Source organism: Rhinichthys klamathensis, unplaced genomic scaffold (genome assembly GCF_029890125.1).
Source record: "Rhinichthys klamathensis goyatoka isolate OS25496 unplaced genomic scaffold, OSU_Roscu_1.1 h1tg000261l_1, whole genome shotgun sequence".
Classification (NCBI taxonomy): Eukaryota; Metazoa; Chordata; class Actinopteri; order Cypriniformes; family Leuciscidae; genus Rhinichthys; species Rhinichthys klamathensis.
The window spans coordinates 236661-260806 of record NW_026606782.1 but is presented as its reverse complement, the minus strand read 5'-3'; the positions used below and the strand labels follow the sequence as shown (position 1 = coordinate 260806).

General features: G+C 38.3%; 2 protein-coding genes and 1 non-coding gene across 3 annotated transcripts; 2 read left to right on the top strand and 1 right to left on the bottom strand.

Moving 5' to 3' along the window:
- The first annotated feature begins 371 nt into the window (after positions 1 to 371).
- Positions 372 to 5249, top strand: rpl7 (ribosomal protein L7). Its single transcript, XM_056267495.1, has 7 exons — positions 372 to 456; positions 1069 to 1171; positions 1290 to 1456; positions 1671 to 1808; positions 4316 to 4425; positions 4516 to 4733; positions 5189 to 5249. The coding sequence occupies exons 1-6, from the start codon at positions 443 to 445 to the stop codon at positions 4722 to 4724; spliced, it is 741 nt and encodes a 246-aa protein (XP_056123470.1). The 5' UTR covers positions 372 to 442; the 3' UTR covers positions 4725 to 4733; positions 5189 to 5249.
- LOC130101752 (small nucleolar SNORD12/SNORD106) lies at positions 1508 to 1597 on the top strand. The gene has a single exon (XR_008809035.1). It is a non-coding gene; the product is annotated as a small nucleolar SNORD12/SNORD106 (small nucleolar RNA).
- Positions 5250 to 6590: 1341 nt separating the features above from the next.
- On the bottom strand, positions 6591 to 23531 carry kcnb2a (potassium voltage-gated channel subfamily B member 2a). The gene is made up of 3 exons (XM_056267484.1): positions 23130 to 23531; positions 20423 to 21089; positions 6591 to 9130 (listed from the first exon to the last, which is right to left on the bottom strand). Exons 2-3 carry the CDS (start codon positions 20996 to 20998, stop codon positions 7232 to 7234), a joined length of 2475 nt encoding a protein of 824 aa, XP_056123459.1. The 5' UTR covers positions 20999 to 21089; positions 23130 to 23531; the 3' UTR covers positions 6591 to 7231.
- Positions 23532 to 24146: the final 615 nt, after the last annotated feature.

Here is a 24146-nt window from a genome sequence, read left to right as displayed (position 1 = left end):
AGAAATCAAACTGCAGATGTGCTATAAAATAAATAAGTAAGTAAAAAACCGTCGAGGAGTAAACAAAAATTGGAACCCTCAGCTTCCACGACGGGATGAAATCTGCTCATACCAGTATGTTTTCGTGTCTCTTTAAATAGGATCGAACTCACTTGACTTCATAACTTTCCACGCGTGTGTCCGCCTGCTATGCAAAGTAGTCATAACTTTTGCGTCATATCTATATGGATTGTTACCAGCCTATCTACTTCACAACATAATGTATTTTAAGAATAAAATATCAATTCAACCAGAACGTCTCTTCAACGTAAAATAAATACGGTATTCTTTTTTTTTATGCAGGCAGTATATCTAGAGACCTAATACTTAACCGGAAGTATGAAGGACCTATGTTATAAGACCTCACCGCGCATGCGTAGAAGCCTCTTTTACTGTGGGGATAATGGCGGGTGAAGCGTAAGTTGGAAACCGTGCTATTTGAATCTTCTTCCATCGGTTTAAATATAGCTCATACGATATTGTTCGGAGTCTAAATGAGCAATATGTGTATGTTTAAGTGCTATGAAGGGGAAATTGGAAGTATCGGGGAATGATGAATCAATAAAATTTCATATGAATGTCGTGTAGTCTGCCGGGTGGAATCGGTTGAGCAACGTGTGGAAAAGCAGTTAATATAGTAACATTAAAACGTGCCCGAATAAGTATTTCTGTACCAACATATCCAAATGTGCTCTGGAGTTATGGAATAGTCTTTGATCTAATATATATTTATTGTCATTAGCTGCTAACTTGAGGCAAAGGCATGATGCTAGCGGTACTCTGCTATTATTTTTATGAATTCAAGTTTTAGTCTAAGGTTTACCTGTCATATATAGTGTGTGTATGTATGTTTATATATACATATATATATATATATATATATATATATATATATACATATATATATATATATATATATATATATATTAACTGTGCTTTTTTAACGTCAAGTAGCTGTCATGATAACCTGGTCTGCAGGCCTAATGTGATTACTAGGGAAAAGACAAATGTGCTACCATTTCTCATCAGAAAGAAGAAGGTTCCCTCAGTCCCCGAAAGCCTCTTGAAGAGGCGACAGCGATTTGCTGCCATCAGGGCCGTGCGTCTGAAGAAGGCGATGGCTGACAAGAAGGTTTGTGGTTTAGACTTTACGTGCTAGCTTTGTTTATAAACAGTGGTCAAGATAATCTAATGATAAAGCATCAACATAGAGGCCAAATTGAGAATGTATGTCTTCTCTCACATATTAGGCCCACAAAGTCACCAGGAAGCTCATCTTCAAGAGAGCTGAAGCTTACCACAAGGAATACAGGGAGATGTACAGGCGTGAAATCCGCATGAGTAGGATGGCTCGCAAGGCAGGCAACTACTATGTCCCAGCTGAGCCCAAACTGGCTTTTGTGGTCAGGATCAGAGGGTAAATTTTCTACTTTCAAATGATCTGCCATGCTGTAGGCAGACTTCACAGATTGTGGTTAATGATGTTGCTCTTTTTTCCCCGTCTTATCGACCATGGTGATTCCTCTTGAAAATAAGCCAAATCTTCTGAAACCACCACTACATAGTACTACTTTTAGTGAAACTGTCTTGTCTTTTGAAAGTTGTTGATGGGATACCTTGTCTATCCTCAGTATCAATGGTGTCAGCCCCAAAGTCCGCAAGGTGCTTCAGCTGCTCCGTCTCCGCCAGATCTTCAATGGTGTCTTTGTCAAACTGAACAAGGCCTCCATCAACATGCTCCGAATTGCAGAGCCCTACATTGCCTGGGGGTATGTAAAGCTGTGTTTTGGGTCGAACCTAAAAATTGTGAATGTCCACAGTGTATTTACAGCCGTCTTATGGTTGAAGGTACACTACCATTTGAAAGCTTAAAGGGCATATTGCAGGTTAGAGGACCCAACGAGTCAATGTATAGAAAAATAATGTAGGAACTAGATTTTCTTTAAAATATACTTATAAATACGCTACAGAAGCTTCTGGAGTCGTTTTTGTGAGAAAATCTTACTTCCGCGTCTGAAAATGGGCGTGACGTAACGGGCGGGAGAGCGGTCGATTCAAACAACAGGAAAACAATGGATCGCAATGACATTTCGGACGCTGAGGAAGTACTTACTCGTATGACGGACCACAGCCGTACAATTATGAGCCTGCTATGCTGCCAAGAGAGTAGGGACAGGCCAGTATTAATGTTAGACAGAACGGTCAGTGACACCATGAGTTGTGGTGTGAGAACCAGTAGAGAACAGGACAGGTGTCTTGGTGAGAGACGTGCTTATAGATGTACACGTTCGCTAACGATATACACTGTGCTCACAATATTGTACAGATTATTACCATCGTATATCAGGCCAGCAGACATTAGTATTTTTAGGGTAGATTTATACTATTAAATGTATAAACTATACTTGGGTATGTTTTTAGTACAATAGAAATATACTCAAGTACAATTTTAATACATATTTTTCACCTGGGTTATAACATAAACAGAAAATTAAAGATTTGAATATTTAAACAACCTGAGTAATTTTGTTTTTCAATTACAAGTTGCCTCTATTTAGGGCATGACTACCTATATCACACTATTTCATGCCATTGGTACTAGACGATCAATATTCTTGCTTCGGCATCCCATGTTGAACTCCATCATATCGCCGGGATGATAATCCTCCGATCTGAAGTGAACGCTACACACGACCGCGTTTCTCGAAGCAGATGCGGAAGAGAAATCCCGTCTCTTCACCTGCACAAACCGCAGGCATGAAAGATATACAGCACCGTCCCTTTTCTTGTTATGGAAACCTGTGGACTCGATGTCCTGACAGGCCGGAGTTTTTGCAACCTCCACAAACAATAATTTACCATGACGATGATAAATTAAAATACAAAAACTACCTAAAACACACTGACACACGGCCGCTCTCACTGAATACCAGCTACTTTGCACTGAGCTGAGGCTCCCTAGCGTGACGTAAAATGACGCGATTTTGAAATAAAAAGCCGTTTTTACGAGCAGTCCAAGAAACGCTCACTTTATCTACTAAATTAGTGCCCTTATGTCGTTTTAAAACATTTTAAATCCTGCATTAACTTTTCATATGGTATTTTCATACAAGGTTATATATTAATTTAGATTTTTTTTTTTACCTGCAATATGCTCTTTAAGGTCAGTAAATTTGTATGCTTTGTTTGATGCCTTGGTGAGCATAAGAGTCTTCTAAAAACAATCTTACCAACCTCAAAATTTTGAACATTAGTGTATACTTGGCTCAAAAAGGAAGTTTCTCATGTTGTTCCAAACCAATAGGACTTTTTTTTTTTTGTAGAAAAGAATAGTTGTAGAATGTACTGGCTTCCCTTTTATATAATTAAGAGAATGGGGACTCGGTCTTCCAGAGTCTAAATTTTAGAGAGCTTTGATTTGTCATTACATCATTATATGACCAGTTGGCTTTGACATCAGATCTAACATTGACCCAATAAAGGTGTCATAATTTGAATGCATTTTCTGTTTCTTGCTCAAAGCTATTGTTGGCTTCAGATGATTTTAAATAGTGCATAATATGAAAATCAATCATATGGGCTACTTTTTTGGTGGTGATTTGTCTTGTCATTCCCCTTTTACTTTCATTATATGGTAAAGAGTGGCTGTTATCTCGATACTTTTGTGTTCAGTGGAAGACAACACAACAGTTCACCCAAAGCTAAAAATTCTGTCATCAGTTACTTCACGTCTTTCCAAACCCATGACATTTGTTCATCTTTGGAACATGAATATATTTTTTTAATGTTTATGTGAATAAAAGCTCAGTTTAATCAAAGTCTTCTGAAGAGATGTTCGTTTTATGATGAACAGATTTGTCATTAAACAATCATGTCTCACAGAGGACTTGGATTAAATCACTTAGTTCATATAGTTTTATTTTACGATCTCTTTATAAACATTTGAACTGTCAAGTGTTCTGGATAAATAGACTTTCATAAAAAATATCTTCATTTGTGTTTTGAAGATGAACGAAAGTCTTATAGGTTTGGAATGACATGTAATTGACCTTTTTAACTTTTGGCTGAACTATCCTTAAAGGTTCTGCCAAATCTTATGTATAATGTAATGTGTGCCATGGTACAATGGCTGAATTTGGAACCGCATATCACTCTTACCATTTTTGTCATGGAAAAATATTGTGAAATTAATAAGAGTGGTTCCGAATACAGCAACCGTCTCTTAAATGTATTGTGAACTTTACCTGCTTGCTGAAGTCCCGTTTTGCTTTTTCAGCTACCCCAACCTTAAATCTGTGCGTGAGCTCATCTACAAGCGTGGATTCGGCAAGATCAAAAAGCAGCGCATTGGACTGACAGACAACTCCCTTATCGAGAAGACCCTTGGTAAGACCAGGCAGTGCACACCATGATTGAACACTAGGTATTGCAGTAGTGGCATTTTAGGATTCAGTACCATGATTTGCATATATCCAGGTCAGTGTGGAATCATCTGCGTTGAGGATCTCATTCATGAAATCTACACTGTTGGAAAGAACTTCAAGGCTGCAAACAACTTCCTCTGGCCATTCAAACTGTCCTCTCCTCGTGGTGGTATGAACAAGAAGACCACCCACTTTGTCGAGGGAGGTGATGCAGGAAATAGGGAGGACCAGATCAACAGACTCATCAGGAGAATGAACTAAGAACATTAGGTGAGCACCTGACTGAAACGCATGCCCAGTTCTTTTTAAGTTTGACAATTATTTATTTGCATTTAACTTGTCCTTGCATATCATACCAACAATGTGTGTGATTCAGGTTATTAGTAGATTGAAGAAAAAAGTGTTACCAGAGTGATGTTTGTTATGGAATAGCTGTTACATTCGCTATAATTCATGGTAGTGTTGGTAGTATCATTGTTAATTTGTGTACTTTGTGGGCTGTTTATTGTTTTTATTAATCTCATAAACATTTCTTTTAGGCATTATTTGCTTGATACTGATGCTATTTGTAATTGTACTGGTTAACCTTGATAGTAGGGTACAGGTTAGAATATATCCTCAAAAAGGCCTGTTGGGAATGAGACCCATTTAAAGGAAATATCGAGGGACTAACTGCCTTTCAAGTCAAATTTCTAATCTAAAACTTTTTTTATTTGTCTCTACAGGTCGTTGGAACATTTCTGTTGTTGGTCTGTGTGATAATAAAATCATTTACACAAACACTGATTTAGAGATTTATTTCTTGGCATCCCTTTATTGTGACACTTAGGTCTGCTCATGATATACTGTAAAAGCATGTATCTCTGAGTTCTCAATTGCATCAAAAAGATGCTACAGCTGTGTCCTTTCATCACATCTAATGAAGCTTCTCGCTATTAAACCACTTAAAGATGAGGTTGAAGGTCTACTGATGTTTTAACTTTAAAGAACACACTCGAAGTGTCCTGTACAAACATTTATTTGTGTAATGGTCGTTCTAGGTATCTGGAACAATGCAGTCACTATTTCAAAGAAAAGATGTACAACTATAAACATTACATTGATATACAAACTAGGATCCAAACTTAACGAGAAAAAAAAAGTTTGATATATGCTGAAATGAAAGTGTTTTGGAATGTACATACAATAGTCGTGTATTAAAGATAAATCTGCTCAAATCTTGTGCAAGTAGATGATCATGCAGCTTATTGTTTCTTTTGATTTGACATCAGCAAAAACATTTTCACATACAGAAACATTAGGGCTTTCAAGATTACGTAAAAAAAAAACCCTGAGAACTTAATTGTATTTGCATATTTTACTCTATAAAAAGTAGGACTTTCTGTACGGACTTGTCTGAACCAAACCATAGATCTTATCGCCTTCTCATAAATGACAGTTTATGAAAAGGCACCGATTTGAATACTTAAAGCAGGATTTGTTCCTGCCTAGTTTGTTTTAAAAATCACTTGAGTGCGATCAACATAACACAACTTGTGTACCTGTGTTTCAACACAATGGATAGCAGATAATTTCTTGAATGTACAGTTAATATACAAATCATACACTCATTCGAGGTTTTACTTTAAACTGTTGACATCCATTGACCTCTTTGTTACCTGTGCAACTGTATTGCACGTCAGGGAGAGGAATGTTAAAATGACAATCTTTAAATATGATATGTACAATATTCCCATCCAGTCAAACTGGCATCATACAGAAATAAAGTGCCATTTCCTTCATCCAGCAGAGGGCATAGTTGATTTACTATATCATAGGTTTCCCTCAACTGAGTCTGAATTGAAGGCAACTTAACCATCTTTCCATACACTTTCACTGATGTGGAGAGTTTCCCACAGCAGTAAGCATCCTAAACTATTTATTCAAATAATTAATGTATTTCTAGGTTGGCTATGGCTCAACTATAAAGTGATGCAAATGGAAACACTTGAACTTGCGTTTCACTGAAACAGACATGCTCATATAGATATCAGAATATTTAGTACTGACATGTTTTATTTTTGTTAAGAGTAGGTTTTCCTCTTGTATTACTTGCTCGAAGGGACAGTTAGGGGGGGGGGAGGGAATTTGATTTGATCCACATTTGCAGTGAGAACTGAAAACTTTGTGTTGCTTCACATATGACCACTGAGGAATAATATCACTCAGCAAGAAAACATCAAATGAAGGCATATTTTGGTCAAAAATATTATTTCAAGTCAAATGCTGACTGCCAATTTACACTGGTAGCACTTTGGTCAGAACTATTAAACAAACCCAGCACAAATGTTATAGTGGTTAGTCTTTTAAAAAAAATGTGTATGCTTACAACATCTGCTCAGGGCTATTAATCTACAATGAAGAATTTGTGGTATCTTATCACAGTTGCCTGAATCAGTCTCTGATCCAAAATATATATGATTCAAATAACTAATCCTTCACATGGAGGGTCAAACTGTTTCAAAATAACAATGCTAGAATAATAAGAGTATGTTTTGTTCTTTAATGTCCTCCCTCTGAATGAATATCACTAAGCTCCTGAAGGTGAGAGCAGACCTTGTCTCTCAGGATCTTTAAGTCAATCTCTGCGGCTATGCAGTCCAATAGTGTCGAAGAAAGACAAAAGAAAGTCCCCTTCACTACATCAGTTACTCTTTCTCTCCACATGCTTAGGTGCATTCATTCTGTGAACATGTTGCACAGATAACATGTTAATGCATCTCGGCACATCACATGCTAGTTTCACATGGTGGTGAGCGACCTCCCTCCCCTGAAGACTTCAGAATATCAGGGGAAAGGAGGTGGTTGTCCACCTTCTGTCCACTTTGAATGCTGTCTTCCACTCCAACGGCGCCAACCGTTGCAGAAGCACAGTTTTGTGCACTTTTAGGGGACGTGGGAGTAACAGCGGCTCTATCGACGTGGTTTCTCCCTCTTTGGCTTTCAGAAGACGACAGGCTGAACCCTGGAGAGCTTGTGGCTCCATCCCCTTCGAAGCCTTTCCCCGGGGACCTGGGACTCTGCCGAGGAGAACCCGCCAGCAGTAATGGGTCAGATACCGGTAGCTTTGGTGTCAGTGTGGCCGCGTCATCCGTCACGACTAAGTGCAAGTTGGAAGCCCCTTCGTCTGCAGATTCGGTGAAGTTCACTTTGAGTCCCTTGACTTTGACTTGGTTTCCTTGTGGAGGGCTCCTCACCTTTTCACCGCTCGGATCGAAGCTTTGGTTCTCCTCACCCTGTGACATGGTGCAGCTGTCTGACTTGCACTGGACAAACTCGTAGAGGCCTTCTTTAATGATTGTGGCCTGCTTTTCTCTGTCAGATGCTCGTTTCTCCAGGGAGGAGATCTGGCTGAGGTCGAGTGGCGGAGGAGCGCGTGGATGTCTGGGCAGTAGCGCGCTTCTTTCGACCTCACTGATGTCTGTGGCACAGCTGGCGAAACTGTCCACGCTGGATACGCTTCGGATCTCAGTGATGGGTCTCTCTTTGATCCGTGGTTCACATTGCACTACCTTCATCTCCATCTCTTCTTCTTTACCAACAGTGCTCGCTTTGGAAGCCGAAGGTCCACTGCTGCTCATGGATGAGGCGGCTGTCATCTGGTTGTACATTTGCTCAAGGGATTTTGCGTTTAGCCTCTGAGGGCTTGAATTCGGTTTGAATAACCGATCTGGAGAAGCCAACTGTCCTACTTCTTGATATTTTGCGTCACAGCCTTTGGAACCCAAGTCTGGGTTCTTCTGATAGTTCCAGCGACTGGGTGAAAGATGATTGTCTGAGCCCTTCTCCTCATTCTTTTCGATCACAACGTCCAGTAGTTCCATATTGCGAGTGAAGGCATCTTTCAGGTTCATCGACACGATGCTCCCGTTTCTCTTGGCCCTCTCAAGTGCTTCTCTTCGTTTGATTGCCTTCTCTTGTCGCTTCTGTTCTTTGTAGAACTCAGAGAAGTTGTTCACAATAATAGGAATGGGCAGAGCAATTACTAACACACCAGCGATACAACAGAGGCCACCCACTATTTTGCCCAGGAGGGTTTGGGGATAGATATCCCCATAACCTACAGTTGTCATGGTAATTGTTGCCCACCAGAATGAAGCGGGAATACTGGTGAATTTTGTAGCATCTTCGTCTTTTTCAGCAAAGAACACCAGACTGGAGAAGATCATGATGCCCATGGCTAAAAACAATATCAACAGCCCGAGTTCATTATAACTTCTTCTCAGAGTGAACCCAAGAGACTGAAGACCAGTCGAGTGTCTCGCGAGTTTCAGAATTCTCAGGATTCTCATGATCCGGAAGATCTGAACTACCCTCCGCACATTCTGGAACTGGAGGACACTCTTGTTGGATTCTGTGAGAAATATTGTGACATAATAAGGGAGGATAGCCAACAGATCAATGACATTCAGAGGCCCTTTGAAGAACTTCCACTTGTTTGGAGAAGATAAAAAGCGGAGAATGTACTCCATAGTGAACCAGGCGATGCAAATGGCTTCAACGTGGGCCAGGTTTGGGTTGTCGTTGGACCCTCCGAATTCATCAATCACTTGTAATTCAGGCAGGGTGTTCAGTGACAGTGCAATGGTTGAGAGTATGATGAACAGAATTGATATTATGGCCAGAACCTGCAAAAAAAGAAAGAAAAAAGAAAGAAAAAAAAGCTGTTTAGTGATGGGACATTAAAAGTATATATATATATATATATTCCATCCCATCTTTATTTATATACATATACTTCCAAGAGTGTCCAAATAATTGGGACCACTTTATGCTCACAAAGAATATATAAAACACAGCATATCAAAATTTACAATACTTAAACTTACATTTGAAGTATTGCAGATATTCAAAACATTAAGTTAAGAATGAGTGACATTTCTTGGAATTATGCAAATGCTAATTGGACTGACTCAGAACAGAAATTAAAGTGAAAAAGAGACTCTGCCCTCATCCTTATTAGGATAATGTGATCTGCATCGCCTGTTCTCTCATTCTCCTACTCCACATCAATTCACAAATGGCTTTGACCAGCACTTATTCATCAACTACTTTGTTAGAATATGGAGGTTGTGACGCTGACAGGACACTGAGCACTCCTTCACTGGAACTGCATTAAGAGGGGATTAATAATGATCCAGGGTGGAGAATAAAACAGCTGACCTTGACAGTGTCCTGTCATTGTGGATGGCGCACATACCGTTATGAAAGAGATGTCATAACACACTTTTACATATTCAGCACATTTTATCAACACGGTATTACACCAGAATTGTTTGGCAAATATGAAGTCATATTAAGTCATTTGAATTGTTCAAACCTCTTAAAAGTATATGATCCACAGAGGAATGGATGATTAAGCTAATTTCACACGATCAGCAATATGACACAATTTGCCAGCCCACTATCCTTTACTAGAGTGCTTAATATTACAATGTTTAAGGAAGACTAAAGAGATTACAGGTTGATTCTTCCCTTGTGGGGGGAGGGGTGGGGGAAAGACTGAGTAACTGCTCCTAACCTTTCCATATCCTTACTATAGATAGAAACTCAATCCTATTACAATTATCCTGAAATGTCCTCTCACACAGACGACAATGTGAACACCTTTTGCAAGGTTCATACGGTTCTCAAACAAGAGTGAAAAATGTCACAATGTTCCGATTACAACAATACCATTACATTACAATGAATGCTCTTTAAGTATGAGTTTTTAGACAAGGTTAATTCAAAAGTCTTGTTGAGGGCTTGAATAATGCAGTGTCTGAAACTATTTCTACACTTGCTACACCAATGTCATTTGTGTAGTATAACCGAGTGCTTTGTTGTCATTGATTACCCAAGTATTGAGTGTTGCTAGAGCATGTTAAACAACTGGTGAGGCAGGCTAAACAAATGTCGGGGGCACAAATAAAAGCATGTGCTTGCTGATAGAGGTGTTTGACGTTGTGTAATGAAGTAGAAGTATAAGGAAAGCAATATAAGAAATTCAGAATAGCCCCCAGGGAGGCTTTAATTGCCATGGCTTGACGCAGGGATTGTCCCCGCCAGGTAGGGTTGAGTAGCGTGACCAACAGACCTAAAGTCCAGTCAGAGGTTGGCGCACCCACGAAGATGAGAGTTAAAAAAGTGCTGATTTTAATCCCTAGGGAGAGGGCACTGAGGTAACTCTACAGGACACGTTATATTCCATCCAACTGAGATCGTGGGATTTTTTAGTTCTTCTTTTTTTACATTCCAAACTCATTCTGAAAATAAAAAAACGAACATGGCAATACTTCTAAATGCCACAGAATCAAAGAACGCACTTCGTCCCTAAGGAACAAACGTAAACAAAAGTTTTGTGACATCAGCAAGGTAGTGCCCTTTCTCTAAGACCGAGGTAAATTAGGGTTAGGTGACTTGAAGGATCTCTTGGTGCTTCCTGTGCTTCCCTATACCCATAAGCCCTGGCCTAATGCCAGAAATCTCCCCGTGTTGAGATCATTGCCCATGTAATCACGTTTATACAGATCCACAGATGAGGACAGTTAACTAATCCTCCTGCCTTTCTCCTTCAGTACTTATCGCTCCTGTCTCTCTTGTGTTGAGAACAAATACATGTGTCAGCAGAGGCATTACACCGAGGCCTGTATGACGTACCTTGATATAAATGTTTTTTCCCAGAACCTCAAACTGATTAATGAGCTAACCACGGCAACACTTTGGGCAGGGAATTCATGTCCTTCAAACTTAATGTCACCATAAAGTCAGAACATTGCTTGTATTTTAGTGTCGTTACACTATTCTGACACAGCTGGTGATAGCTGAAAAGTAGCTCTTTTTGATGGTTGCATGTATACATTGTAAAAATGTAAGTCATTTTAATAGAAAAAGAATGTAAAAAAATATATACAGTATATACAATTAATATAGGTTAATTTTAATATTTATTTGGTTAATTGTAAGGTACTTTAATATTTATGGGGGACTAAAATTATAACTTAAAAGACAATAATGTTTTACTGTAAAAAGCAGGCTATACTTATTGCCTTTTTTTGTTAATTATAATATCCACCACGAGCTCTGTACAGCTTGATCATCAGGGATGCATATTCATCCAAAGATGAGAAAAAGGTGCTCTTCATGTAATTCCTACATATGAAAAAAAAATATTTACAGATAAATGGCATTGTATTGTCTTTTAAGTTACAATTTTAGTCCCCCATAAATATTGAAGTAGGCCTAACTTACAATTAACCAAATAAATATTAACCTATTAATTGTATATATATATATATATATTTACATTTACATTCTTTTTCTATTAAAATTACTTACATTTTTACAATGTATTGCAACAATCAAAAAGAGCCCTTGCAGATTTCATACATTTTATAAAATAGTTTACTTTTTGGAACAAACTAACAACAAAGCATGCTAAAAAAGTTTTTTTTTTTTTTTTTTTCGTCTGACAGCTAATGTTGTTGTTAATAATGTGAATATGTAAAAACTTTGTGTTTTTAAATCTCGCCTTAAGACCCATCTTTTTAGGCAGGCTTTTATGTGAGTACTTTTATACTTGTATCCAGGGAGTAATAACGATTATTTGTTTAATGTTGATTGTTTTATAGTGTTTGTAAGGTGTCTTTGAGTGTCATGTAAGGCGCCTACAAATAATAATAATAATAAGAAAATGGTACAATGGCAGTTGAAACCAACATTATCGTAAAATATACCCAATGCATTCTTGCCAAATAAATAAATATGTGGACATGAAATATTGATATATGTTATTATTTCATAGTCTTACCTGTAGCCTATTATTATTGAGCTATCGCTAAGAAAGAAAATCAATCCATTACAATGTACAAGATAACAAGAAGAAACCTGCAACAACGTTTATATTAATACTAATTTTTTGACAATCGCAAACTGAGATGCAAGACGGCGTTGCATTTGTATGAAAGAAGAGAGCGTATCTGCGAGGGAATGCAATGAACAACGGCTAATATTATGAAACATCTGACCACTAGATGGCCCAACTAAACAGATTCCAGAAAGGTGTGTAATAAACGAAAATACATAAAATACAAAAAATAAGTAATTTTACATTATATTTAAGTTTCCTTTTAGGGAGCTGCAGCATCCCAACGTTGAATATGTACATACAATTTCAAAAGACCGCTAAACCAGAACCACAATGTACATGAGCAGAGTGTTTAAAAACACTGTTTTTTATAAGGTTTTTAAACTGTAAATCTTATGTAAACAGAGGGCAAAATGGGGCAAGTGAAGTGTATTGTATAAGGCTGGTTTAGGTTTCTACTAGGTTTCGCTGCTTTGGTCCTTGAAACATCTGGCCCTTATGATGAGCTTGTACAAAAATATCTGGACGACTTTTTTCATTCAAATTCACTGCCCACAGAATTATTGTCTCGGCACTGAACTGAGGATCTGAAAATAATCACAAATAATACATATGGGGGAAAACTGAAGGCAATCATGGCCAAACATGAGGATTTGCCTTTTAATCTGCCTGGTGAGGTGGATTTACCTATTGCAAAAAGTCTAAGGTTCACATGCGAGTCGAAGTCCAGGAAGGAAAAATGAAGAATTTTTCTGAATATTTGGTAAAGCTGATTCATTTTTCAGACCAGCACCATGGACAGCTCCTTCACCATACAAACCACTTAGCCAGCAAACGCCCTGTGCTTCAAGAATTAGAGTGTTAAATCCATCTTTTTTTATCTGCAAACCTTGCTGGGATGCTCAAATGACTCAGTAATGTGTTCTCTCACAAACAATTACAACAGACCAAGCTTTCAGCTCTTCTTTCAGAAACATCCATGCACAAACAATATTGACATCTATTGTTTGACAGACCCTTGTTCCCGTTTTCTCTCTGCTGGACTAGTTGAGAAACACCTTTCTGATGTAAGTGAGCAAACTTATAACTTTTGTCAAACAAATTGAGGATTGAGAAGTGCATTTTGATACTGTCAATTAAACTGTTATGCGGTGTAAAACTCTAAATGAAGCATCCTATATACAGCTCCTCAGAAGACACCTCTCTTTCTGAGAGAAATTGAAGGTTAAATTATTTCTGGAGAATATTGTTATCATTGCAGCCATGAGAGGAAGAAGAAACTCTGTCTGGAAACCCAAGAATGTCTTGATCGATACTGAAGGGTTATTTATAAAGGAGTGTCATGGGATCTGTTTGATTGTGTTTTTTTATAGGACAGGTTAATTTGGAGCTTAACTCCCACATTGGTCAAGTAGCTTTTACTGAGTAAGAGACACACTATACGATATCCAGTTCCTCTATAATGCGCAATGTTGTGTCCAACACGTAGCTCAGCTCAGCTGCTTTCATGCAAGATGACTACTCTGTTTTTGACAGTGTCTTTGCATGCCCGGGGGTGGGAGGAAGCAGGGGGTCGTGATTATAGTGATTAGTCAATAATATGACACTGATGATTGCTTGTGGTTTACAGGCTAGCCCTCAGCCTACCACTTACTCGCATGCAAAATCTTCAGCCTCACAAGTGGGGTAGGCAGGCAACCTCTACTTAAACACAGTGTAAAGCCTGCTATTCAGTCTGTCCAACTGCCACTGTCTATTTTTACACAATCTAACACATCTGCCCTCATACCAGATCCACGAGAATTTGCCCGACATTCGTCCCCCAAAACGGAAATCACAACTGGGTTCAAGGTGAGGTAGAGCTTCAGAGGATAAAACTCTAAGTCTTATCCTTTCAAGACTGGCAGTGCTCCTGCCCGTGGCAGGGTTTTAGCTCTTGTGGGTTGGGAAGGTGGAGCTAAAAGCATGTATTTTGTTGTCAAAATGTAGGAATACAAGTTAAGTCACATTTATTTATATAGCGCTTTTTTTATAATACAGATAGTTTCAAAGCAGCTTTACGGAGATAACAGGCAAATAATGCAAAAAAAGTTTGTTTCCAGAAGAAAATAGTGTCACAGTCCAGCTTAAGTAAGTTCAGTGATGTTTCATTTTTGTTTTTAAAAAAGTTATTTAGTTCATTCATTTAGCCGCTCTGGAGTAAACCGTGATGTCATCGTCCAGCTCAGTACAGTTCTCATATAATGGTGTCAATGCTGGCAGATGAATATTATTGTTGAATATTACATTTAATGTTAAATTTAATGTCCCCAACCAAGCAAGCCAAGCCAATGGCAACAAAGGTGGAAAAAGGCGACAGTGGCAAGGAACCAAAACTCCATCAGGTGGCAGAATGGAGAAAAAAACCTTGGGAGAAACTCAGTGCTCAGTCGGGGGGCTAGTTCTCCTCTGGCCAATGAACGAACAGTATATGATTATGATTCAGGCAGCATTATAGGTCAGAAGTCAGATTGGATTGGAACAATCTGAATATTATCCAGTTCCATCTGGTTGAAGATCGGAGCACAAAGATGGCCTAAGAATGAGCATCATTAATACAACAGAATGGGATCGGATCTACTTTTACAAAAAAAAAAAATGGCTTTCTACTTTCAGTCCTATATATATATATATATATATGTATATACTGACACAAGAGTCACATAACAATGAAAAGAAATCCAATTACATTAACAGTGACCCAGTCAATATAGTGTCTAGACTATAACGTGCAGAGATAGAAAGAAATAACCCATGCATGACATTTATCACTGTATTTTTTTATCAGATATTTGTAATAACGTTCAGTATTTTAATAACTCCACTTTTGACTTAAAGGGCCAGATTTACAAACAGCTTGAGCCAGCACAAGCTATACTGTCAGGAGACACAGTGAAAAATGAGCGGTGAAAAAGCATGGACAGTTATTTTTTGTGGCAGACCTTATTACATATGCATTTGTAGTTTCAATTTTAGATGCAAATTTATGCGGGAGGGTATTTAAATAAATCATGCAACATGATTTACTAAGGTATTTACTTGTATTTGCGCCATTATTTAATGCGGGAAAAAAGCATGTCTTAACCCATTTTGCTTTTGAAATCGCTTCGTCTGTATTCTTTAATTTGCACATTGTCAGTTAGATCACCCTCATATCTTGCCACTATACCATCTGCATTTTTATGGGATTGCGGTCTCACGGTAATTTAATGTTTAGTAAATCTGGCCTGTAGTCTTTATCTTCCCATTGACTGTTATTAATGAATATTCTCTATATTGATCCACCGCATGTCATGTAATGCATCATTTTAGAAAGGATTCTTTCACAGCTCAAAACTGAGTGTGACTGGCAGATTCATCCTCCCCTTGTGCACCTCTGACTTTGGCTTCACATGTTGCCAAATACCACACAGGGAGTTTTGTTTCACCACAGCAGATAAGAGTCTAAAAAAGTTTTCCAAGCGCTTATCAGTGTGTAGCACAAAGCTACACTTTTTGCCTCGTTCATAATTGTATCTGCATTTGAACATCCCTCGGTATGCAGTGTCTTTTAGGATTAAAGGCATTACGGAAAAGCCTTAAAAATTTGAATTCATTCAAAATGAATTGCTTTTTTGGAAGTTTAACCTCCAGGTTATGAAATATCCTGAATATGAAAATGTGACAAGGTCATACATGCTAGACACACTACTAGTGGACTCAATGTTTATTGATTGTAGGTCACGCTACATTAATAATTGGCTTTAAGCCTCAATGAAGCTTCAATTACAGGATCAGATCTTGTAACTTCCACATCCACTAAGTAGGATTTTATCCATCAGAGTGGAATGAAAGGTGGAACTGTAGCTATTTTGTTTGTTCATTACTCAGATTAAAGATAAATCCCTTTAGGTTTCCCAGGCTTAACTACATAATTGTTTGACATTATGGGGGATGGAAACTCCTCTGAGTCGGCAGAGAGGCTAAAGGACTTGTTCCACAGTTCAACACCCACGTTGGGCCTATGTACAGTTTGCTCCCTCTGGGTCACAAGCTCAGCACTTCCTTTTTGAAAGCACTGGATTACATAACATGACAATTACTTTCAATGTCTATTCTCATCTGAGGATATATCAACTTTGAATTTCATAGATTTAACCTACGTCTGAACTCTCACATGGATTTGATAACTGAACCGGAAAAACGCTTTGCTGTTTCTTTCTTGATTTTTTTTCTCTAAATCTGTGCACAGTGATAAACAGACAGTACATTCTGAACAACCTTGTACCTTTAATGGTCTCTTTTAAGATAAAATGCACCCATTGTTTTGAAAATCAGTTGTAATTGTTTTCAACACCATTTACTCATGTTTGAAATATAATTCAATTAAGTTGAAAGTATAAATGCCACATTAAACAATCAGCTGTCACCTTACAGCACATTATTCTCATAAATATAGCTCCGCTCAGTCCATAATAATTGTAAGACGAGATCAATTTACCAACCTCACTGTAAAAGGACATTGAGAAATAACATCTTTCCTTAAGTGGACAAGGGGTGAATTGTTTTTAAATGATTAATGCAATCTCACTGTAGTTAAAAAAAGCACTGTATGGAACCTTTACTCATCTTCACATTCACTTTGTCCGTTGACCTCCACGGCTCTTGAAGTGATGGCTGAGAGGGGAATTCACCAGGTATCTCCTTGCACCCAGAGTCCCAGCCAAAACCCAAACCTCTTTATTTAGTAACAGAACCTCCACTGACAAAGAGCTCTTGTTTCTTTTTCCCTCTCTCCCCCTAATCCCCCCCTTTCCCATCCCTGGGCTTTGTGCAGAGAATTTCTGCTCTGTCCACAGAGCTGAGAGCATAGAGTATCATGTCATGATCAATTAGAGTAAATACACATAAATTATTCACACCACCGACATTTCAGAGGAACAGTGATCTCATCAAAACAATCTGCAGTGAACACCTCTTTACAGATTATGATATCTGATTAGATGTCTCTCATTGTCAAGTATGAAGTATGAACTGCAATTTGACATTCATAAAAATGCAATAAAATCTAAAAAAGTATATTCAAGATTTTGTATTGCATTTGAAATAAATCTGCAATATATATTGCTGTGTGTGTGAGAGAGAGGACATGAGAGGAAGACAAATTCAACCTCCTGAAATATTAATTACTTTCATGTATTGTTATACTGTATTTTTATGTTTCTTTGCGTTGCTTACTAAAAGCTCAAGGTGTTTATACATGCAACACAAATCAAGGTGATGTGACAGAGCTCTTTAAATTAGCTCGGCCTTACCATACGATGACCTTTTGAGAGGACACACACACTACGCAAGTCATCTGAGATAAGAAGAGAATCGAGGGGAAACAAGATGGTTAAACAGGAAGGAAAACCCCAGATACACCACCAGATACCTCACTCCTCATCCAGCACATTAAACCATGGATGTCACAAAGTTTTTGCTCTAAGACAAGAAGATAGTTTAAATGGATAAAGTTCATCTTCCCAGGCCATTCACAATGTTCGCCTTGGCATTCTGAAACAGCGGAAACAATGTGGAAAAGTGCTAATGCTCCTAATAACGTCCGCAGGGTGGAAAACTGCCTTCACTAATTGATTAACTGCTAAACACGTGACCACATTACACACTGTAGCCATAAGCCAGACAGAATGCCAGCAGTCTATTTGTAGGAGCAGACTAGGTAAATCACCAAAGGAGATTAAGTCTCCGTTGCCTCGCAGAGAGCAGTGTGCTGACCACTGAACTACTGTTAGCTTTATCTTTACCACCTAGCAACTGTCCAGTTGCAAATATATTATCTTTTGTCTATGATAAAAATAACAATAAAATGTAAGCTAACAGCTTATTTGCCATATGCTCTGCAAAGCATGTTACTGCTGAGAATTCCTGCTGCATTCCAACCCATAAAGCAAAAATATATATTTTCAGATATGAAATATATTTAAAAAATAACAGGTCTGTACTGAAACTGACAATATACAACAAAGTAACGTATTATTGGCGATATTCTGCCTGCAATATGCTATCAACATGCTTTGGGAAATCCCTCCTCAGTACCACACCAGTCATTACCTGCTCAAAATCCAGTGTCCAGTAACCAAACCACTGAAGCCACAGAAGTAAAGGTCGAGATCTTTAGGAACCACTTGCCATTCATCTTGTAGCTAACATGCAATTAATTATGACTGGACCCCTGTAATGTAAAGGGGTTCACTCTGTTTTCCACCAAAACCCAGATCCAAGCATGCAGAAACTCGGAGTTGCATTTATTACCAGACAGTAAAGTGGGGTTTATTGAAGGGAAATTCTTTGTAATTTAATATAATGCTTGTGAGCACAAGTCTGCCATACCATCTAAATAGGCTTGTTGCAATCCTGAGAGTTGTTTCCCATCTTGCAGTGATCACAGCAGTGATATGATAAACTGAACTAAGCTAAAGGTGATTTCGGTCAATACAAAGCTGCTTTTTGCCTGTCAGAGCAGACATTATAGCCGATTGGTGTAGGCTGAATAGATGCTGACTCACTCAAACGATTGACTGGCTACAAATCATAGTGGCAGTGACTCAACCTTCATCTTCCTCTCTAAGAGCAGAACGTGCAACTGCACCTGCCCAGTCCCGATCCCGCATATAATGCTAAAGTAAATCTGTCAAATACAATGAATCAGAGCGAGATGATGTAGCTTTTCCTTTCTGGTCAGGTAACAGTTGTTGACAAATATGCCTAAGCAAACACATGGATGCAGTTTAAATTGAGCCGGCTATAGTGGGAATGTTTATAAGGATTACCATTTGTCCTTTCTCTCCTCACTTTTCCCCCCAATTTTCCCTTTGTTTCTTTCCACTGTGTTTTTAGACCTATTGCATCAGCCTTTACTTTCAGTTTCACTCAGTTCAGTACCAGTTCTGAACCAAATATTTAACATTAAATGTTTGTAATAAAGATCCAACATCTAGTTTTGTGTGGCATTAAAAAACACAAAAGGTAGTTAAAATATAATCTATAATGAATTTAGGATTAATTTAATGAGAATGTTAGTTGTCATGATTGCATAACGTCTTTACTATTAATATAGCTATTACGATGCGAAATGCCATTTTTCAGGTGAGTTTAATTAGATGTGTTAACTTTTTTCATTTATTTAAAATGCTTTTTTATTCACCCCTTGGAAAGACACTTTTCTTAAGAGCCAAAGGAAAAAATCCTGTACATTAAAGCATTTCACTAATGGCTCCTCTGACTGCTTTCCCTGTCTGTATTCTGGGAAGTAGACGATCTGTGTATTGGGACTGGGCAGTGAGTGGAGACAAAGCATCTAAACAGCTGTGAAAAAGCCTTTCAATACTCTCAGCAACCTTCTACGAGACAATCTACTAATGCGTAAGAAAATATAATTAGTCAAAATGTACTTGAAATTATATTTAAAGCCCCATTTTTTTATTTAACGGACTTATTGTTTTAATGATTCATTCGTAATCGTTCTTGTTTAAGATGTGCGCATATCACTCATCCATGCAGCATCTCCCCACATCAGCAACAGCAACAATCTCGGATGGAAAATGTTGCCAAAAAAGTTTCACATACTGACATGCCGTTCCATAAATCTTCCCTCTAGCAAGCTATATACCACAAAAATATGCCTCTACTTTTGTGGCATAAAAGCCTGGGCTAATATGTCAATCATGACAGCCGGGAAATGCATATGGGATGTGTGTATTTATAAATTCATCTTTGGGTTTCATATTTCATCATATCACTGCTAGCATCAGTCTCAGAGTTTTGCAGCCCAAACTTCACCCTTGAATTTGCCCCTAGTCATTGTAAGGCAAGTTAATAATTCATTTCAAATTGAATATTTGGATTATCATTCTTCAGTGTTTTTTTTAAGTGCTAGTTTGTTAAAGCTCAAAAAGAACATCCCAAGTGGAAATGTCAGAATGTGATCAATATATGTGGCTATACTCTGACATTTGGTATTGTGCGTGTGTTGGCCGTGTGCTTGCCCTACCTTGGCCGCCACAGAAGAGCTCGGCTTCTCCAGCAAATCCCAGAGCTTCTGCCTTTTGTCTGGGCAGCAGCCCGTTTCCACCTGATCTCCATCCTTCTCCCTGAGAGTTTCAGCCTCTCTTCTTAGCTCTTCATTCATCTGCTCCTTCTTCTGATGGTACCGCGCCTGGCAGCACGACTCCAGATAGATCTCATCGATGCCCCAGTAGTCAAGCTCCTGGCCAAAAGACAGAGCGCACATCTCTTCCATCATGTGTAGCTTGCCAGTCCGGTAAAAGTTTAAAATGGAGGAAAAGGCACCTGGGTGCCTGTCAAAGAAATACTCATTGTCATTTAGACTGTAGTCATCGCAGATCTCCATTAAGGTTTCATGGGTGTTGCAGTCTCTGAGTTTCCCCAGACGCGTTCGCGGCAGTCGGTCCAGGGTTCTCCATAGCACCTCATGGACCAGCCCACCCACATTGATCCGGACTCTTCTGGATCTGGCTTTCGTCCGGATAATGTCGATGGGTTCTGGCGGGAGTGAGCCTTGTGGCCGTGAGACCCTCTGAGCCCCAAAGTTTGCCCTTTCAGCCATTACTGCTGCTACACAAATGTTATGCTAATTCGGATGTCAATTATGAGTACTACGATGAATCCACCTCAGACAAGGCCCTCCATGGTTGCACCTGAAAATAAAAGACACCTCAGGAAGACTTATCATGGAACAGAAGAATTACTCCAATTACTGAATAATAAAAAATAAAAAAAAAATTCACAGGAATATGAATAGGCAAAGTAAAAGTGGACAATATATAAATAAAATATATTATAAATAATATGATATAAAAAATGTATGTATAATCATTGATATATGAATAATAAATAAAACCATTAAAAATATAATTTTATGGAGAACTCCAACACTATCATGACCTTATTTTATGCTCCAAAAAAAAAAAAAAAACTTTGCAGGCTAAAACCAGTCTCCAAAAGCACACAGTTTTGAGAAAGGAGATGATTATAAAAAGACGAATCTTAACAAGGGCCCTGCACTTCATTAGTTTGCAATGGGGTCAACATGTTTTGCTTTGTTTTTTTGTCTAGATTTTTAAGTTATTAAAAATTTAATTCATACAGAATATGACTTAAATACTGCTCTGATATGACTTCTGAATAAAAAGTTTGACAATAATTGTGGGGCTTAAAGAACAAAAACCGTCTAGGTGCTGTGAATAAAAAGAGTGTACTGAAGTACTAAAACAACAATTAAATGTTTGAAAGTTTCATCAAATCAAAGTTCTTGTGGCATTACCAACATGTAGGAGGCCATCTTGTTGTCATGTGACAAGAAAACCTGTGTGTGTGTGTGTGTGTGTGTGTGTGTCAAGGTCATTAAGATTTTTGTTTGTTTGTTTGTTTGTTTGTTTGTTTGTTTATTGAATATTCTGACATTTTTATGTATAGGCATGTTTTGGAGTAACATTAAGAAAACTTGATATTCAAAAATGTGTAATAATGATATTTAAAAAAAAAATTATCTTAAAAACATGCTTAAAAATTATATTAATGCCACTTAACATGACTATTACACCTTTTGACATTTCCAGAGTTACGAAATAAATGTTTCCCCCTAAATATACAGGTTCGAACCAAAATGGACACAATACTTTTCTAAAAACTTAGAACACAATTTTTATTTTATTAATTTTTTTGTTGTTGTTTTAAATCATCTCGAACATGCAAATTCAACATAATGACAATTGCCATGTTCTTGTATAGCATTTGGATGTCAAGTAGGCTATACTTTTGGCTCTGAGGACAGACGCTAATGCGATTGAGTATTTAAGAATGTCTTGATGATAAACCCCGGTAGGACTATTTAGCGGGCTTCTATTTCCTGCTCTTAAAAGACGTCGAAACAGCCGGCTATTTAAAACTCCCTTACAGAGACGAAACTATATAGGCCAGCATTTCATAATGATGCAGCACTGCGATGTATCAAAAACTAAAATGTCCCGTTGTGTAGTTTGCATTGCGTTAACACCCTCCCACATAATATATCCGCTGCTTTACGCTTTATCCCCCACAAGGTTAAGTTGGTGTGCCCTAATATTATCGCTATCACTCTGTAAACTCCAGAAAAATCAACTCAACGGTGCTCAAGATCCACGGGTCAGGAGAGAAACAAAAATACTATCGAGACACGTTTGTTATACAGTTAAAAATAAAGATAGTTATCATAAATTAAATAGGCCTACTTTGTATATAGTCTAAAGCCAACATGCGTTTTCCCCTTATCAACTTTGCATTTCAAGCTGTTCAAGTAGGCCTACAATCATTGCAGACTAATCCTTAATCGGGGAGGTAGAGTCTTTACTTTCCAGTGCACCTGTTTCAGGACAGCTGACAAACACTCGTTCACACAAATTTATTCGGTTCTTATCAAGAACCACTTGTGCTGTATAAAAACCTCTTGAGTTGAGACTGTAAGTTCATGTAAAACCAATTGCATCAAGCTGCAAAGCCCTTTCCCGTTGCTGTCAGGAACCTTTATTTGCGAGAGTGAACACTAACAGCTGGGATACGCTGAGAGTAGCAGAACTGTAGAGTTCTGGCATCCCTGTCCGCGGAGTGTATGTGCCCAATGAAAACAGTGCAATCTTACGCACAACGTATCCAAACGACCTCCGGTTCTTTTAAAGCGGATAAAAGCAACGAAATCTTACCTTCCCGCCGTTCACCTCTTCTTCCTTTACCTCTACAACCAAAAGAGGTCAATTAGCCTTTTATTTCCCACTCCATCTGCTCAAGGGATAAAGGTATCAGTAGTACCCCTGCTGAAAGGGCAGTCGTTCCTCTTCATTCTGTATGGACACAATCTCACAAGTAACTCGTGCGAATTAAGCAGAAAGACGAAGGTGGGGCGGGGAAACCCCGAAACTGTTGATTATTCTCGCCACGAAGCCATGCCCTGTGTTTAAAGTGAAAAGCAGCGCGTATAAGGACTGTCACACTTAGCGCTCAGTGGAGCTTCGACTGAGCAGGAGCGCGCGCTGCATCACAGCCCGGAGCTGAAGACTAATTGGATTGAGCTGTACATCACCAAGGATAGCAGCAGCATCAGATCCCTCCGTCCCATACAGGAGTCAGTGTCGCTGATCTCTAGCTCTCTGTCATAGCAAGTTCAAATGAGGTGGGGACATGACACAATGGAACACGATGATCCACATTTGGGAAAGGCGGAATAGCATGACAAGGAACTTGATATAATTTGCGTGATGTATAAGATGATATTCAAGATTCTCTTATAGAACCTAAGCAGGGATCACACAACTGAAAAGATTAAAAGATTTAGATCGTGAGAGACTTATTGTCTTAGATATAACATGCATTATTTGTGTATTGTAGGCTATATATAGGCTATATAAATATTAAAGTCTTGGCTTGAATTCCCCAAGAGATAGATAGATAGATAGATAGATAGATAGATAGATAGATAGATAGATAGATAGATAGATAGATAGATAGATAGATAGATAGATAGATAGATAGATAGATAGATAGATAGATAGATAGATAGATAGATAGATAGATAGATAGATAGATAGATAGATAGATAGCAGATCTTTAAGTGGTTAAACACAAGACCTCTATCATGGCCATTAGTTGTAATAAAACAGATTGGGGCAAAGTGCTGTATTTTAATTGGCCACTGGATGGAGATATGATCCTTCTCTCTCTCT

Bases quoted from the DNA above. Each gene is read 5' to 3' on its own strand.
- rpl7 (XM_056267495.1), top strand. The intron at 1,172-1,289 runs GTTTGTGGTTTA...CTCACATATTAG, and splicing joins AGGCGATGGCTGACAAGAAG to GCCCACAAAGTCACCAGGAA. The intron at 1,809-4,315 runs GTATGTAAAGCT...TTGCTTTTTCAG, and splicing joins GAGCCCTACATTGCCTGGGG to CTACCCCAACCTTAAATCTG.
- kcnb2a (XM_056267484.1), bottom strand. From the start codon at position 20,998: ATGGCTGAAAGGGCAAACTTTGGGGCTCAGAGGGTCTCACGGCCACAA. The intron at 9,131-20,422 runs GTAGGGCAAGCA...CTTTTTTTGCAG, and splicing joins GCTCTTCTGTGGCGGCCAAG to GTTCTGGCCATAATATCAAT.